This window comes from Adiantum capillus-veneris, chromosome 17 (genome assembly GCF_014529385.1).
Source record: "Adiantum capillus-veneris isolate H3 chromosome 17, ASM1452938v2, whole genome shotgun sequence".
Lineage (NCBI taxonomy): Eukaryota > Viridiplantae > Streptophyta > Polypodiopsida > Polypodiales > Pteridaceae > Adiantum > Adiantum capillus-veneris.
The window spans coordinates 155,667,312-155,684,745 of record NC_140947.1 but is presented as its reverse complement, the minus strand read 5'-3'; the positions used below and the strand labels follow the sequence as shown (position 1 = coordinate 155,684,745).

Here is a 17,434-nt window from a genome sequence, read left to right as displayed (position 1 = left end):
TTATTGAATGGATTGTGTTTATATTCCAAGGTAGGTAATAATAGAAACTCATGAGGATTCTGAGTCACTTTCAAAATCTTTGGTTCACTCCACTTAGCATCCAGTGAGTGTGCAGTGTCACGTTACAACCAATGATACCTTGGGTCAATGTGTGAGGGTATTATGGGTACCTTATGAGTGCAAAGAAAAAAAAGAAAAAGTACACCACTCCACAATTTGTGAAATCCTCCATTGTGCCGTACCAACTACATCAACAAATCACCATGGAGTTTTTGTTGTTGTGTTGGTGGTGGTTGTTGTCGTTGGTGGTTGTTGTTGTTTTGTGTGTGTGTGTGAGTGAGTGAGAGAGAGAGAGAGATATTAAAAGCCATTATATGCATAACTCTGTTTTGCTAATTTTCAGTAGTAAAAGCCTAACACCTCTTTATCTCTCTCACTTGCACACATGTACCTACATACATACACATAGTCACACATGATTTGTATTTACATACATATTTACATGCATTTATTTATTTATTTACTCGTGTGTGTGTCTGTGTGTGTGTACACACACACATACACATTCAGAGTTATAGCATCATGTTATATCTATGTGTGTATACACACATACACACACACACACAATATATATATATATATACACACACACTCTATGTGTGTATATGTATATACACACACACACTCACACACTGCTTTGTGATATAGATTATAGTACTGAGCAAAGAGAGTGTGCTTATGTTTCATATTGAGGAGGTTGGGTTTTTGTTTATCTCATAGTGAGTGAGTGAGTCACATGCAGGTCATATGTCACATGCTAGTTTTCGATTCTTTTTGTTCATCACTTGTTGTAGAGAGAAAGAAGGGAAGTGATTTTTTTTGTTTTTGTAATGTAGGAGATACAATAGTGGTCTTAAAGAGGCCTTTCATCATGTTCCTTAGGAGCATCCAAGACATCCTCAAGGCAAAGAACCACCTAGAAATCCAAAAAGAAAAAAAATACATTTTAATAAACAAGTTCTTATGTAGTTCAAACATGTAAAGCTCTTATGCTGAATCTATGAAAGAAAGAAAGAGAAAGCTTTAGTTTTGGGACTTAAGAAACTTGATTATTTATGGACATTTAGTACAAAGCAAAGCTAAGAAGATTGTTCCATGCCCGATCTAGGGTTTGGTGTTGTCTTTTATTGTGATGGACGTGAAAAGGTTTTCCACAAGATCTATTGATGGTGTTACTATTCCATGGGGCAACTAATCCATGAGATCTATATCTATAGGTATTTACTCTATGGATACCTTGCATTTATCAATTACAAAAGCACCAACTAACTAGGTTCACCTTGCCATTTGCTTTCCCTAATATAAGTGGCGATGACTTTTTCTAGGTGTGGGATTCGACATGTAGAGGTCAGTTGGTTGGCATATTGCCAATATCTTTTTTTTAAAAAAATTTGCAAAACTCACCAAACAGGGGAGTGAAAAATATATTGCATAAAACAAAATAATACATAACCGCCTCATGCACATACCATGCCATGAGGAACAACCATACACCACAAATCGAAAAGGTCATCTGATACAATAACCCAGGCCCAAACAAGGGAGGCCAACCCTTGCATCCAGGCAATAATACAAAAATTCCTTGAATGGTTACCAAAGGTATCAAGGGAGGCAGACTCTTGCATACAAGCAATAATACAAAAATTCCTTGAATGGTTACCAAAGGTATCAGACCCCTTGCCCCACAGGACCAAACCCCTCCCAAACAGGAAAGGAAATGCATACCAATGAGAGATTATCACCACATCGTGAGCGAGGCCCTTAATCCCCATCACCTTAAGGAGGAACAAGCGTCCAAGCATCACCCCTGTTGCACGAACTAGGCATAGGTAGTAGTAAGCCGGATGAATGCCACAAACAAAAATCACGAGTAGAGATTAGGCTTTTGTAGGGGAGCCATGCCCCATCGGCGGACCAAACCCACTGCCATGGATTTGCTTGCCTTCTTTTCCACCCCAAGGGGTGGTGGGAGGAAGGACCTCTCCCGCTTCAAAAAATAGAGTATCTCCTTACTACGCACGCACAAATGATAGGGAGGCCAGCCGGATGCCCCTCCCCAGGACAGAGAACCCTACACTCACAATATAGCCTCCCATCAATGCGGCTTCCACCCATAGAGTCCCCAGGACAGAGAACCCTACACTCACAATATAGCCTCCCATCAATGCGGCTTCCGCCCATAGAGTGGCATTATTCACTGCCGCAGAAGGCCCTTTGAGCGCCCCTAGCTTTGGCCCCTCACAGGCAGAGTAGACACAACCCTATGAATGATGCAGAGAAGAGCTATATTATTATTATGACTACTATATATTATATTATCAATATCTTAATGCATGTTACATGAACCCTGAAGGATGTGCATAGCCCATGAGAGACAAATTTTTGTGTACTTTACTATGGAGCAACCATCAGTTGAATAATCATCAGCTATTTTCTTTTCAAGAATTTTATAGCTACAAACACAATGTCCATCAAATCCAATAAGTTATCAAATCAAACCTTAACTACCCATTATCAAATTGTACCCACCTACTCTATCTATTTGTATAACTTTTGATTAATTTAGCCTATATATTCCTTACAATTAGCTCATCAAAACTATATGCTGCCCTTTCTTGCATGTTCCCATGCATAGAGACTCTCATCTTCTACCCTTGCACATACGCATCCTCACCATGCTCTTCCTTCCTATTCATGACGTAGGCTCCCTCCCCATCAGCAAGCCCAAGTTCTCCCTAGCAAAGCTCTTCACATGCTCCTATCCCCCTTCCATTGAACAAACATGCTCCTATTTGCCCTACTCTCCCGTGACATACTTACCACCACGACCTCCAACAACCATAACTCCTGGACTGACAAACAAGAGATCTATCTACTGCATCTGCATCAAGCATATGTGAATCCTACCTCAGTATGACATGAGACTGCAAGGTTACACGCATGCACACAAAGAGAGAGAGAGAGAGAGAGAGAGAGAGAGAGAGAGAGAGAGAGAGAGAGAGAGAGAGAGAGAGAGAATGATTGCATGCCTATGTAAGTGCGTAGCTTGCCTAACCTACGATCCTCATCGAGTGACGCAATGTGCCTCACACCCCTCCATGAAGACCTACACCCCTCATATTAAAACTGACAAGGGAAATCTCTCTCTCTCTCTCTCTCTCTCTCTCTCTCTCTCTCTCTCTTTCTATATATCTATCTATCTATATCTATCTCTATCTCCACCACGTATTGAGTGTTGGGCCCATGAGTGTGGACCAAGTTGCAACACCCCAGGTGTACTCACTTGCTGTAGAAAGTTCAAGCATCATTCAAAAAATCCAAAGGCAAATCTACTATGACATGGGATAGTCCCATAGACATCGACCTTGGATCTCAAATGGGTGATCACAATGACACATACTGTCAAGAGGCTGCATGCACCAACCAGCTTCTGTCTATAATAGCTTGATGTGCAACTAGACACTAGAACATGGTGACTCTCCTTGACTATTTGTTGTCCCATAAGCGCTCCGAAAATCCTACCAAGAACTTCGGTGTGAGACCCTCCTCCTACCAATTAGTCGCTACAATAGGATGATCCTCTCTCTATGCTTTAATATGTGGTGACCCAATCAAGCTATGAAGAAGGGGGTCCTCGGATGATCAAATGGAGTAAAGGGATCCCACCAAAACCACTCCCTCGGGTCCCATTGCACTTGCACCAAAGGGTGGCTTTCCCAATACTCAGTTTTGTGATAGCTTCAATCAGTAGGATGATTGTCCATGATTTCTTGATGGGTTTCATTCTCTACCCTGGATGCTTTGCATCCTTTGTGTGAGATGGGCTTTCTATCTTCCATCTCTAGCTTGGTTCCTTGCTACAAACACTTCCATTGCAACAACACATCAATGTGGTTGATTTACCTCTTTTGCAATCTAAGCTTTAAGAAAGGCATAATTGCCTTCATCGAGGAAAGAGAGGCTGATCTTTCCTTGACTTTGGCTACAACAAATGGTGTAATCTCCATGCCTGTTGAAGAGTTATCCTTGCATCTTCCATGGCTAGCCTTTTCCTAGATTTGAGGCCTTCATGTAGCTTTGATTTAGCTTCGCGTCTCCTCTTTGGAGAAAATTGATTTTGCATGTTGAGAAACTCCATCTCCATGCACATAAATCGTTGTTTTGGTTTGGGAAAATTAGCTTGCCTCTTCGTTCACAAGATTGTTGAAGTCTTTGTCTTCTTGACCTTCATGGTGATGTATGAATCACCTTGTCCTCCATGCTTTCTCCAAAAGCATAGTTTCTTCCTTTGTGATCTCCTTTGGCTCCTTCCAAGTGAGGCCACAAACTCAGATTTTGAGCTCGGTGGAGAAATCAAGGAAAGAAACCACAATTCTCCCTCGGAGTATCAATCCACTGAAGAAGACATTAATACTCAAGAAAGAACAATCTACATAGGAGATTCCTAAGATGCAAGTACAGAGATCAATGGAGGAAGCACATCGGATTAGAGAAGGAAAGGTTAGCCAAATGATATCAAGCTCAACAAGAAGCTCAAAAACATCAAAGTCGAGCAACTTGAGAAAATTGAGCAACACAAACGCAAGAAGCCAGAGGAAAAAGTCAAGCTAGATAGATCCTTTTGATAAAAAAAGCGTAATATACTCAAGCACAAAGCTAAACAGAGGGAAGAACAAGAGTCAAAAGGCAAAAGACAAAAAATTAAAATCCCCAATGGACTCACCAAAAATTCAACAATGAATGCATGGGGATTTGCCTAAAGATGAAGCTACCACTGACCAACAACAAGAGATGAAAATGGAGACATAACAACAACAAGTCTTTCCAAAACTGCCAACTCCCCCTCCTGCTATTGAGGATCAAGAAGAAAAGCAAGAATCTGAAGGGAAGAAAGAGGAAACTTGAACTAAACAAAAAGAATATGGAGCTGTGAAAACCAATCAAGGCAATCAAGAAGGGGAGCAAGGCAACCAAAGGACCATCCAAAGAAAGATCAAGAGAAGAAAGAGTCGGTGTCGGGGGTCTCTCACCCACCTACCACTCAAAGTGCAGAGAGAGGTCCCACCAATCTCAAGAGCCATAGTTGAAGCTGCCGACAAGCTCATTCAAGTGTTTGAGTTAGAAGAATACTTAGAGACGATACGGTTCCAATTCCAATGCCAAAGAGTAATTTCATATTTGCGGGAATTGGATGCTAGGGATGCAAAAGAGAAAGCAAATGTAGCTATCAAAAAAGTTGAGTGACTACCACAACAAATAGAGTGCTTGCAAGAAGAAAAGGAAGATCTCAAGTTGCACTAGAATGAGAAAAGAAAGATGTGGCAAGAATTTTCTAGGATCTATAAAAGCAAAGGAGGCAAATACCGAGATGCAAGTGGAGCAACAAGCTCTAGAGGAGGCTCTGATAAGGGCGCATAAGAAATATTCAAAATTGTGTGAATCCTATGACATGGTAAAGAATACAGTGTCATCTCTCTGAACCATTCAAGAAGTCTCTGATCTTGCTTCTACTTCTCAAGCTCCTACTCCCACAACAAGCACTTTCTCCCCAACTCTATAACTATTTGTCTCATATTCCATAGTTTTTATTGCACATATGTTGCCAATTTGGAGTGATCGAGGGCATGGTGTGCAATGCAGGAGATATTTTGGACAAGAAAGATGGTAGAAGGGAAGGCATTGGTCATGCAATTTGAGGACAAAAATCAACTTTGAATGTGATCTCCTAGGAGGATAAGTTGAATCTCAAGTACATAAATGGAGCTACATAACCATGATCCTTAATGTTGCTATCACTCGCACTTGGTGTCCTATCTTGTCATGATCTCTTCATTGATAGGATGTTGGTGCCCACAACCTCATAGTGTATATAGTGTGCCACTTGCATCAGGTACAAGCACATCCATGATGCAGCCAAGTATGTCATATGACAGTTTTATGACCACCCCAACATTGTTTCTACATTTAGGGTGGCAAAGTCTAAAAAAGGCATTTTCTTCTTTGTTTTCTCTCTCCTCTTCAATGAAAGTGACCATTCAATAGATCACAAAAATTGAAGAGTCATAGATTAGCAAGAAATAAAAGTCCAATTTTTCATTAATCTTTTTCTAAAACCAATATTGTGTTATAGGTAGGTATTAAAACCTTAGATCAATGGAGCTAGATATAATTATTGGTGTTGCAAATAAGATAAGAGATATAGACATGGAAACCATACACATAGATAAATTACGTATTGAAGAGAAAACATAGGACGCTACAACATTAATCTAGATGAATTAGCAATGAACAAGAGGGGAGCACAACTAGAACCATTTTGAATATCATTAAAAATAGTCCCACTCACTAAAACTATCCTATATATAATCTCACACCCTAGCCCTAAGCTTCTAGCTCATGCTACTTAAAGTTTTAAATAGCTGCTAACCTTAGGTATATTACATCAATTTCATGTAGGAACATACTTTTTAAGAAAAATCTATATGAGTCAAAAAAATTGCATGTACTTGTATATTTCATTGTTGCATTTCCACTAAAAATGTAAAGCGAAGCTGTCAAAAAATATATAGAATATCTTATGGAAATTGTTTTTTAAAAGGCTTTGTGTGAAAAATCTCCCCATGATATCACATAATATTAGTATAATTCCTTTTTTTAAAAACTAACTTTCTTTTATAGCATTCAATAAAGAAAATTTAGGATGGACACAATGTCATCAACACTGTTGTCTACTAAATCAATGGAAAAACCACTCTAGCTTTCTAGTTCAATGGGAAAAAGTTGTCAGGTTAAGAATTCTGATCCGATGGGGGATGGCCACCATGTTGTGGAGATAAAACAACTTTCTACTCATTATTAAGGGCTTTCCACAAGGGGAAGTTCCTCACCGTACACATAATGGTCATCTTGTTGTGCATAGTTGGGCTTGCTTGGCTCTTTTCTATTGCCACCTCTGACGAATTCAATTTGATGGGTAGACTATGCAACTCTCTCAATATAGTTATCATGATTTTGGTTTGTTACCTCTTTGTAATCTAGGTATGTTTCACATCACTCCTTACCATGGAAGGGAATAGAACACCATGCCACTACAGTCTTGCCATGAGACCATTACTCTTGTAGAGAGAGGTAGATAGAGTTGCCAGTTGAGCATACACTTTAGGATAGTGTTTTTGATTCAAATAGCCACGTTTGTAATTTTTTCAAGAAGTATAGGTTAGACCTCGGCATGTTTCAAGTTCCTCTAGGGCTCAACTAAAGTTCTCTCTAGGGCTCAACTAAAGAGTTAAGCTTCCTGAACAAGTTTTTAGAGCTTGAATTGCATTCTTTTTAGCTCTTTGTGCAAATAAATCCTTTTGATGCTTTTTGTCTAGATTTGCTCTTAGTTTTATATGCTCCAAGTATTGTATGAGTCCACCATGATGTTGATGAGATACACTTGGTCCCCTCATCCATTAGTCTAATACTTTCCTATCAATGTGCACATATGTGCAGCATTTGTGTGACACGAGTGAGACTCCCTTCACCTCGGGTAAGAGCAAAAAAAAAGAAGAGAATTTATAGAGAAGCAAGTAGGTAGGGAGGGAGGGAGAGAGAGAGAGAGAGAGAGGGAGGGAGATGCTTATCTTCAAAAAAATGGAAGCACTCTACAATAGTCCATTGCATCATATTGAAGACTCTGCCCAAGGTCTCTCTTTTCACCAAGGCCATCATTGCCCTGCATGACTATTAAGCATTGTGGCCCTTGCTCTGCCCGAGACTGTCGAGCTCCCTAGGATTACTTTCTTATTCCCATATGGCAACTAGCCGCAATGCCCCACTCTTAATCTCCCCCCTGGTAGACCTCCCACGAGACCACAGGCTAGTGCCATTACTGCAGAAGATGCCATGTTGTAAGACTAAAAATGTGTGTCTCTCTCTGTCTCTCTCTCTCTCTCTCTCTCACACACACACACATTCAATAGTCGAACTTGATTGGATGGTATTAGTTTTAGTAGCCTGCTAAAACCATCACTTCTCCACGTCAGTATCTCTTCTTTTTGTCGGTGTCGCTACGTGAGGCTTCAACTCCTCTCCCCCCCCCCCCCCCCCCCCCCCCCCCCCCCCCCCCCCCTCTCTCTCTCTCTCTCTCTCTCTCTCTCTCAGAAAAGGAGCTACATTTTGTTTACATAAGAGACCGCTGCAGATGCTCAATGGGATATTACTCAGAGGAAGTATAAACAATCACTATTCAAATAAAATCAATTTCATAAACATACTCTAGGGTAGATTCAAAGACAAAATTTTCCAAAATAGTTGACATTATTTGCAATTTAAGTCCATTTTCTTAAATTTTCCAAAGGGATTTTTTTCCTTCTCTTGGAAACACTGGGTACTACAATCTACTACTACTAACTAACAATGGGCATTCTGTAGGCTATGTAGCATCAAGGTGGTCTGTACTATGAGTGTGGAAAACCAAAGGAAAAATTACCAAAATACCCCTCTAATTTGTGGAAATTCCCAAACTATTCCTCAAATTTCAAAAATTCCCAAAATAACATTGTATCTATTTTGGTCCAATTGTTCAAGATTTTCTAATCTTTATTCCTTTTTGACAATTGAGATCCGTTTTTGAGTGCTTAGCATGTAATTTGTCACAAATTATCTCGCAAAAAAAGGCGAGTATGTGCCTCTAATCTTGAACGCATTTCTTTGATGAGAATCAACACGGATGCTTTTGAGACTCTTAATGAAAAGAAAATGGGATGAAGAAGGGGGGCACGTGGTGGAGAGAGAATAAGGAGAAAAGATTTTAATCGAGCTTTTTGGGGTTGAATTAGAGGTGGGGGTGGTGGTACAGGAGGCAACCAACGCGCTTGCCGCACGTCGTGATGCCGTTGTGCAACCTGCGAGGCTAGGGTGAAGCCAGTGAGCAGGGGTGGTGAGGACGCGGATAGTCGCAAAGGAGGCGTTCTCTCTCTCTCTTTCGCTCTGTCTCAGATGGGGGGGAAGCCAAGACGCTCATGCTGTTACTGCCAAACAGTGATCTGCACAGGCCTGAGGTGGCAGGCGGAGCCAGAGTTTTGCGGTGCTTTGTGTACACAAAGTGGGGAAGCTTGAGGTCCATGCGATGGTTGCGAGCGGACCAGGCGAGGGGGACTGAGGTCTCCATGGCGGCTCGTCTTCGGAGGGGGTGTGTGCTGACGTGGTGTGGCATTCTACCTTTGAGCTTTTGATTCCAAGAGGAATCTTGTCTTTAAATTAATTAATGAAAACGTGAGTAGGTGGCCATTTATTTCTTTTCATTTGTTTTGATAGGAATCCCGCAAGGTGCTTCGTTTGCATTCAAAAGGAAAAGAGAACATTTCCTTTGCAAGATTCTTGGGCTAAGAAAATGGAAAAGAAGGTGAAGGGGGGCGGGCAGACTAGATGGCAAGTGCTGAGCATGGGGGGTACACACCTATGAGGCCTACCACTGTGGTTCTGAGCTTTATTAGAGAAAATCAAGCGAAGATGCCGCATGGCACGTGGTAGGTGGAGAGAGAGAGAGAGAGAGAGAGAGAGAGAGAGGGGGGGGAGAGGGAGAGGGAGATTTTTTGATAAGTTGGGTGCAGGGCTTAATGAGGGATGCAGAGAGCAATCCATTGGATAGGCGAGCGTTGCAGGCGAGGTGCACAATGCCTGTCTGGTTTGTGGCTAACAAAGGATGTGAGCAGCAGCAGCCATGAGCATGTGAGCGCTCGTAGTGAGCAGTGAAATAAAAAGTGGTTTTGTTATGGCCTTTGCAATGGAGAGTGTGTGGAGATTTTGAGCATCTTGTGAAGATTCCACATAATCCAAATTGGAGTAGACTGAGTAATTTACTAAGTAATTCATCTCCAAAGCCTACATAACCAACTCACATTCTAATTTTAGCATCTTGTATTGATAGACATTCAGTCTTCTTATGAAAAGCTACAATTTTTTTAATCTTTAGAGAAATTTAATCTCACTCTCTCACTCTCTCTCTTCCAACAATTGCTTTGACTCCTTTTCCTCGACACTTGTACTACATCACTTCTCTCTAAACATCTAAAGTTATTGGAGCTTGGTTTGAGCTCTAATTGGAAGATGGAGCTTCTCTCTAGAGGTGCGTGCACTTCCTCATCTTCATTTGTTTCTCTCCTTCCCCACATTGGAATACTCTCTCTCTCTCTCTCTCTCTCTCTCTCTCTCTCTCACACACACACACACACACACACACACACACACACACACACACACACATGCACACATGCCCACACACCAATAGAACGCCATTGCGCGCATAGACCACAACAAAGAAACATGTAGAAGCAATAACAATATCCATAGATCAGTATCTTGGTGCAACCCTTTGTTAGCGTTAACCTAGTTGCACAATGGTGACTGCAGAGGGAGATTAGAGGCTCCCAAAAGAGAGGGAGGCAAGGGTGAAGGCAGTAGCATGGGCATGGCATCAGAGGAGTGAAGGAAATATAGTGCCCAGTGTGGGAAGTCGAAGGCATTTGCATCTTGATGCATGGCTCGCCTTTCGCCCTAGGGCTATGGGAGGAGAGACGGAGAGATAACTTTTTGTTGCCAACCTTTGTAGCGCGCACACACACACACACACACACACACACACACACACACACACACAGATCCCTACTGAACATTGACCATGCCATTGCCCATTCAATGCCTCCCAGAAGATGCTATCATGCATGCCTGTTCAAGCGAGCAACATCACAGGGGGTGTTTGAGAGAGATAGAGAGAGAGAGATAAATATCATATGCTTGAACCTGCTCTACCTTGTGCCGCGGGGCTGCAATTGTCCTTTGCCTTGGGTTGCGGGGGTGTCCGCCTTGGGTTGTAGGGGTGTTGCTCATGTTTGTGATGCGCCGTTGGGAATTGTCTTATGGTTGTAGATGGATGCATACACTTGGAGAGTGCTATGCTGACAGTGCCATCCAAGCAAAGGAAGGTAGAAGGAGAAGCATCATCTCGTGGTTACAAGCATTTGCAGCCATGTGGATGCTACTTCAGCCTTTTTTATATAGATATAAGATAAAAGAGAGGAAAGAGAGGGGAACAATGGATGGATGCTACATATGCTTCCAATATCCATCCAAAGAAAAATCTGCATAATAGTATTCATGATTCCATGTTTAGGTGGATGTGGATACTATGGATTTATTGAATGATTGTGATCCTTCTACTCCTATTTTTATGTCCCCAATCCCTGAACCTAACCAAAGACCACCTTTTTTCTCTCTTGCACTTTTGTTACCCTCCCTTTCATTCTAGATCCTTTTTTATTATATCCATCTTTTTTCTTAAATTTTTTATCATAGCATTGTGGCCAAGCCGATGAGTACAAATCTCGGGCCCATCATCCTCTCCAAAGATTGGTATACTAATGAATATTTGATGCATCTCTTGGACCCTCTCACCTACTCTCAAAATTTTACAACTCCTTTGCCTCTGTGAAATCCTTCTTTGTAGACGGCTGGATAGTCATTATGTGGGAACGTCTTCTTAGAAGATGGGCAATGAATTACTTAGTAATTACTACAGTAAACCCGAAGTGTATAAATAGAGCCCATTACATTATAATCGGGTTGGCAATTATTATCACTTGGGTTAGCGCTTGGCTATAATTGTACTTGAGAATCATTGGCAGTATTGTCGACTGTACTTTCTCTCTGTAATCATATTCACTGTAATCTTGATCTGTAATCCCAATCATGGCATATATTTCAGTTATACTTACCTCTCGTCCAGTCTTCTGAATCTGAATCTAACGTGAACCTTATTTCCAGTACATAAGTCTGATTCTTATTTCAGTATCCACATTTCAGTCTAGTCTCTGATTCCTGTCCAGTCTGCTCTCTGAAATCTTCCCACACTAGTAGTTGAAATCTTCCAACACTGGAATTAGCTGTCTCAAGAGATTAGCTCCAATTCCATTTTGGCGATCACGGTGGCTCGAGCTGAAGCTCGTTGATTGAAAGACTCTTCTCCCAGTTTGAAGTTTCCAGCAATGGCACCAAAATCCAATCGTGGCCGGAAATATACCATTCGTGTGGACCCCATTCCTCAGGATTCAGGAAGAGAGTCTGACCCCAAGCAAGAGAAAATGACTGACACTGAGGCTCAGGAGGAGTATAGTCAGGCTACTGAGGCGCAGGACTTACAGCATTCCAGTCACTCTCGACGCCGACGGGCAGAACAGGAAGCACGGAAGGCAAAGAGTTCCGAGAATTCTCAGTCTCACCAGAGAGATGAGCATACCAAGGGCAATAAGGGAAGTCACCGTACTTCTAGCGGACAAAGCAGAGAAGACACTGATATTGAGACAAAGACAGAGATTGAACGGGATGCTGACACTGACAATTGCAAGAAGGCTCCCAAGCGTCATTCTGAAGCCAAGAAGAGAAGTGGCGGGATCAGTAGTAATCGAAATGATTACCCAGCTTCTCTGAAGATTTCCTTTCCAATATTCAAAGGGGGGAAAAAGGATGATCCTGATGTTCACATACAAGCTTTCGAGCAGTGTGCTGAACTTTGATGAAGATGATTGGGGGGAATATTTTCCACAAACCTTGAAGGAGGCAGCGAGGAAATGGTATTACCATTACCCTGCATGCCAGCTGAGATCATATAACAAATTGCTTAAGGCCTTCAGGTTGGAATATTCCGACAATAGAGGGGACGAAGATATTCTCTGTGAATTAGATAAGATGAAACAGAGGAATTTGTCAGTCCGCAGCTATGTGGAAAAGATAAAAGAGCTAACGAGGCAGTTGCAAGAACCGCCGTCTGAGAAGAGATTGAGGGCATGGTTCCTAAATGGGTTCGTAGGCAAGAGGCTTAGGAAACAAGAAGTACCAGACCCTACAAAAAAATTCAATGATCTGGTCCAAAGGGCATTAAAGCTGGAACAGCAGGCTAAGAAGGAGAAGAGCCACAAGAAGCGAAGGACTAGTAGCAGTAGCTCTGCTACTACTGAAACTTCTGATTCCAGTGAAATGTCCATTAGCTTCGAGAGCATCTCCAATGAACGAGCAAAGGAGAAATCAAAGAAGGGATCATGGACCAAGAAAATTGAAGAGATGGCTAGGCAAATTGCAAAAATTAGCCACACAAGACAACCAGTCCGAAAGATGGAGACTTGGTGTTCAAGATGCAAATCCAAGGACCATATCTCCACTAAATGTCCACAATGTACCTACTGCAAGGCCTTTGGTCACCTATGGAATAATTGTGGCATCAAAATTCACCATTTTAAGAAAGGAAAGGATCTGTCAGTGGTTGCCTACACTGAACCAGTGAAGGTAGAACCAGTCAAAGTAGCTCAAGAGGAGAGACCAGGTACCAATGGTACTGGTCAAGGACGTGACAAATACCAACCAGGAATGGGAGAGGAAGAGGAAGAGGTAACTTCCAGAACAGGAGCATGAATTGCTATACTTGTGGGAAGTATGGTCATTTTGCAACCCAATGTCCAGATGCACGTGTAACGACTACTACTAAGGCTAAGGCACTAGAGCTAGTCCCAGTCAAGGTGGTTACTAGGAGCAAGGGAGTATTCATTGAAGAAATCCCAGACATTTCAGAAGTACCAGTCAATCCTAACAGTAGCAAGTGGGCTCAACAAAGAGAAGTTTGGAAGGCCAAAGGTAAAGAAAAGGTGGTAGATGAGTGGCAAGAGCAGCAAGAACTAGCAGCTAAAATCACGGAGGATTTAGCTAAGAAGCTGCCAGAGCACCCGGAAAGTTCCAAAGCTAGTCATTCAGAGGATACCAGCCCAATCAACTAATAAAGATCAGTCAGTACCGGCCATGACAGAGACCATGTTGGCTGTGGTACATGGATTAGCTGACGAAATGGGAGTGGATGGAAAGAGTAGAAGCACTGCAAAAGAAGAATGGCAGTGTGAAGATACCAGTTCTTCAAGCTCTGACAATCAGTCTGACCAAGAGAGAGAATAAATTAATGTGAAAATTTGTGATAGAATCCAGAAGCTGACTGTAGAGCTGGAGGATATAAGGAAGACCTTGCCTGAGGTGGCCAACTTTATCAGACAGCGCAGGAAGACTGAGGCAGAGGCCAGAACAGTGGACCTGACGGCTGTCCGGGATGATGAAGTTCCACTTATTCAGGTAGACTACAAGGTCAGGAAGCAGTGGGAACCTCTCTCAAGCGTTATCTTGGATGGAGGGGCAGGAGTCAACATAATGGGAGCCCATCTTCAACAAAGAATTGGTATCACTAATATGAAACCAGCACCATTCAAAGTAAGAATGGTAGATCATAGAGTCGTACAGGCGACGGGTATGATTGAAAACATGCAGATAAGAGTGGGGAGGCAGAAATTCAAAACCAGTTTCCTAGTCCTAGATGTGCAGGGAGCATATGGAATGCTACTAGGGCGCCCATGGTTAAGAACAACACATGCTGTTCATGACTATGCAAACCAAACTTTGACCATAGAAGGGGCCAGTGGCAAAATCCAAATCCACACCAACAATACCAGGAGCTGGAAAAAGGAACTGAGGCCGAAGGAGTTGTGTCAGAAGTACAGAGCCAAGAAAATTGAGCGAATGCTAGAGGCTATGAACATATTCCCTTTGGCAGAAATCAACTTGAATGCAGTCTTGCTGAACAAAGAGCAGGCTGACAAGCAGAAGAGACAATTCCCTGATCAGTTTACCGAAGTCAATGCAGGGGAAAGAACAATTCAGCTAACTGGAAGGATGGAGGAACTAGCTGATACTGGTATAGTAGAGGAACCAGTATGTTCTGAAGAGTACCCACTGGATCAGAATAATGATTCAGAAATGAATGGACCATCCTGGGACTACACTGAAGAATCGACCAAACGAAAAGGAGGCGGACCAAACTGGTTGCTTCCAGACAATCAGGAAGTAGAAGAGTGAAACCTGGAATCACAGGAAAATCCCAGAATGATCAAGGTTAACAAGCACCTCAACCCGGCAATGAAGGAAAAGGCACGAAAAATGTTCCAGAACTATAAAGATGTATTTGCCTGGGAACATACAGATTTGAAGGGAGTAGATCCTGAAGTCTGTCAGCACCGAATACCACTGAAACCGGATGCTAGGCCAGTAAGATTGCAAAGATATTGGATGAACCCCAAATATGCAAAGAAGGTCAAGGAGGAGATTGATAATCTTCTCAAGGCTGGGTTCATTACGGAAGTGGCAAGCAGTGATTGGCTATTTCCCATAGTTGTCGTTCCCAAAAAGAATGGGAAATTGAGAGTTTGTGCCGACTATAGGAAACTAAATGCCCAGACTATTAAAGACCCATTTCGCTTACCTTTACTGATATGTTGCTTGATGAGATCGCAGGATATGAGATGTATAGCTTCATGGATGGTTATAGCGGCTATAGCCAGTTACAGATCTCTCCTGAAGATAGAGCCAAGACCACTTTTATCACTGAGTGGGGAGCTTTCATGTATCTGGTGATGCCTTTTGGCCTATGCAATGCACCAGCTACTTTTCAACGGTGTATGATGGAGATGTTTAATGAATTTCTTCATCGGTTCCTCGCCATTTTTATGGATGACTTCACTGTCTATTCAGATGAGGAACAACACCTTCTATTCCTAGAATTGGTTTTTAAACGCTGTCAGGAGAAGAGGATTTGTTTGAATCCATTTAAATCTGTTTTTCTAGTATGGAAGGGATAGCTACTGGGACATGTGGTTTCCCACAATGGAATAGAGATGGCCAATGACAAAATACAGTGTGTCCAGCAAGCTAAAGCACCCAGAACTGCTTCAGAGTTGAGTTCTTTCTTGGGTTATGTGAATTTCTATAGAAGATTTGTACACAAGTTTTCTTCTCAAGCAGTACCACTCTATGATCTTACCAAGAAGAATAGTAAGTTCAACTGGACTGCTGAGTGTGAGGAGAGTTTCCAGAATTTGAAAAAAGCCATTACCAGTAAACTAGTCCTTAAGCAGCCAAATTGGGATATTATTTTCCACGTACATGTAGATGCTTCAAGATTGGCAATGGGGGCAATATTAGCTCAGCCAGATGGCAGAACAGACTATTCGGTCTATTTTGTAGTCGCAGATTCAGTCAGGCTGAACAAGGCTATACGACTACTGAGAGAGAAGCCCTCATAATGGTTTTTAGCACCACGAAGTTCAGGCATTATCTGTTGGGAAAGTTATTTCATTTTTACGTGGACCATCAAGCTCTTCTGTTTCTGATTAACAAAGTCATTATTCAAGGCAGGCTGATAAGATGGATGATGTTCCTTATGGAATTTGAGTTCAGAATTTTCCATAAGCCTGGCCGAAACCACTGTGGAGCTGATTTTCTTTCACCCTTGAGAGATGAGCCAATGGATGTTGTTTATTTCAGTTAAAGGAAGAAGAATCAGTGGATCCTGAATGGCATGATATTTATCAATTCCTTTCCCAAGGTGCCTTTCCAGAGGATTGGAAGCAGAATCAGAAGAAAGCTCTGATCATAAAAAGCCTGAAATTTACTATCATAGGAGGATTACTTTATCGACTAGGTGTGGATGGTGTACTTCGACGATGTGTCCCTATGGAAGGAAGAATGCAAGTGATTTCAGAAGCGCATAATGGTGAGTCTGGTGGACACTTTTCCAATGAAGTAACCTACAAAAAGATTCTGCAAGCTGGTCTGTGGTGGCAAACACTGATTGCTGATGTCAGAAGTTTTTGTAAAAATTGTGACATATGCCAAAGAATGGGCCGACCAACAGCTGCAGATATGACTCCCTTAATGCCAATACAACCACTGGGAGTATTCATGAAATGGGGATTGGATTTTATGGGACCTTTTAAGAAGGTGACTCCCAGAAAGAACAAGTACATAGTAATGGCTACTTGTTATGTTACCAAGTGGGTTGAAGCTAAGGCTCTTCCTGACAACACAGCCAAGTCAACTGCAAGGTTTCTGTTTGAGAATATTTTTTGCCGATATGGATGTCCAGTAGAGATTGTGACCGATCAAGGAACACATTTTATCAATGACACTATGGAAATCCTATTGGATACGCTTTCAGTCAAGCATCGGAAATCTACTCCTTACTATCCCAGATGCAATGGACAAGCTGAAAGTAGCAATAAGACTATAAAGACTATTCTCACTAAGGTGGTGCAAAAGAAACTAGACCAGTGGGATTTGAAACTTCAGACTGCTCTATGGGCTTTTAGGACAGCTTATAAGGTAACTACTGGAATGACACCATTCAGAATGGTGTATGGTACTGAAGCTGTGGTTCCTATGGAGTTTGTAATTCCCAGTCTGAGAATGGCTGTGAAGTATGGATTAGACTTCAACCATAATCTTAAGAAGAGGCTGGAGGAACTGATGC

At 42.0% G+C, this 17,434-nt stretch overlaps 1 protein-coding gene across 3 annotated transcripts in view; it reads right to left on the bottom strand.

The window, feature by feature from the left end:
- LOC147438375 (non-specific lipid transfer protein GPI-anchored 5-like) overlaps positions 1 to 17,434 on the bottom strand; it is a 45,646-nt gene that overhangs the window by 15,326 nt on the left and 12,886 nt on the right. Inside the window, exon 2 of one of the 3 annotated variants that reach the window (XM_086487678.1) lies at positions 862 to 976. The exons of 1 other annotated variant lie outside the window; for it this stretch is intronic. In XM_086487678.1, the coding sequence (XP_086343804.1) occupies positions 960 to 976 (17 nt within the window). In that variant the 3' untranslated portion in view covers positions 862 to 959. Of the gene's footprint in view, positions 1 to 861; positions 977 to 7,780; positions 7,934 to 17,434 lie in introns of those variants that run through there. One more of the 3 variants, XM_086487676.1, reaches the window with a different exon arrangement.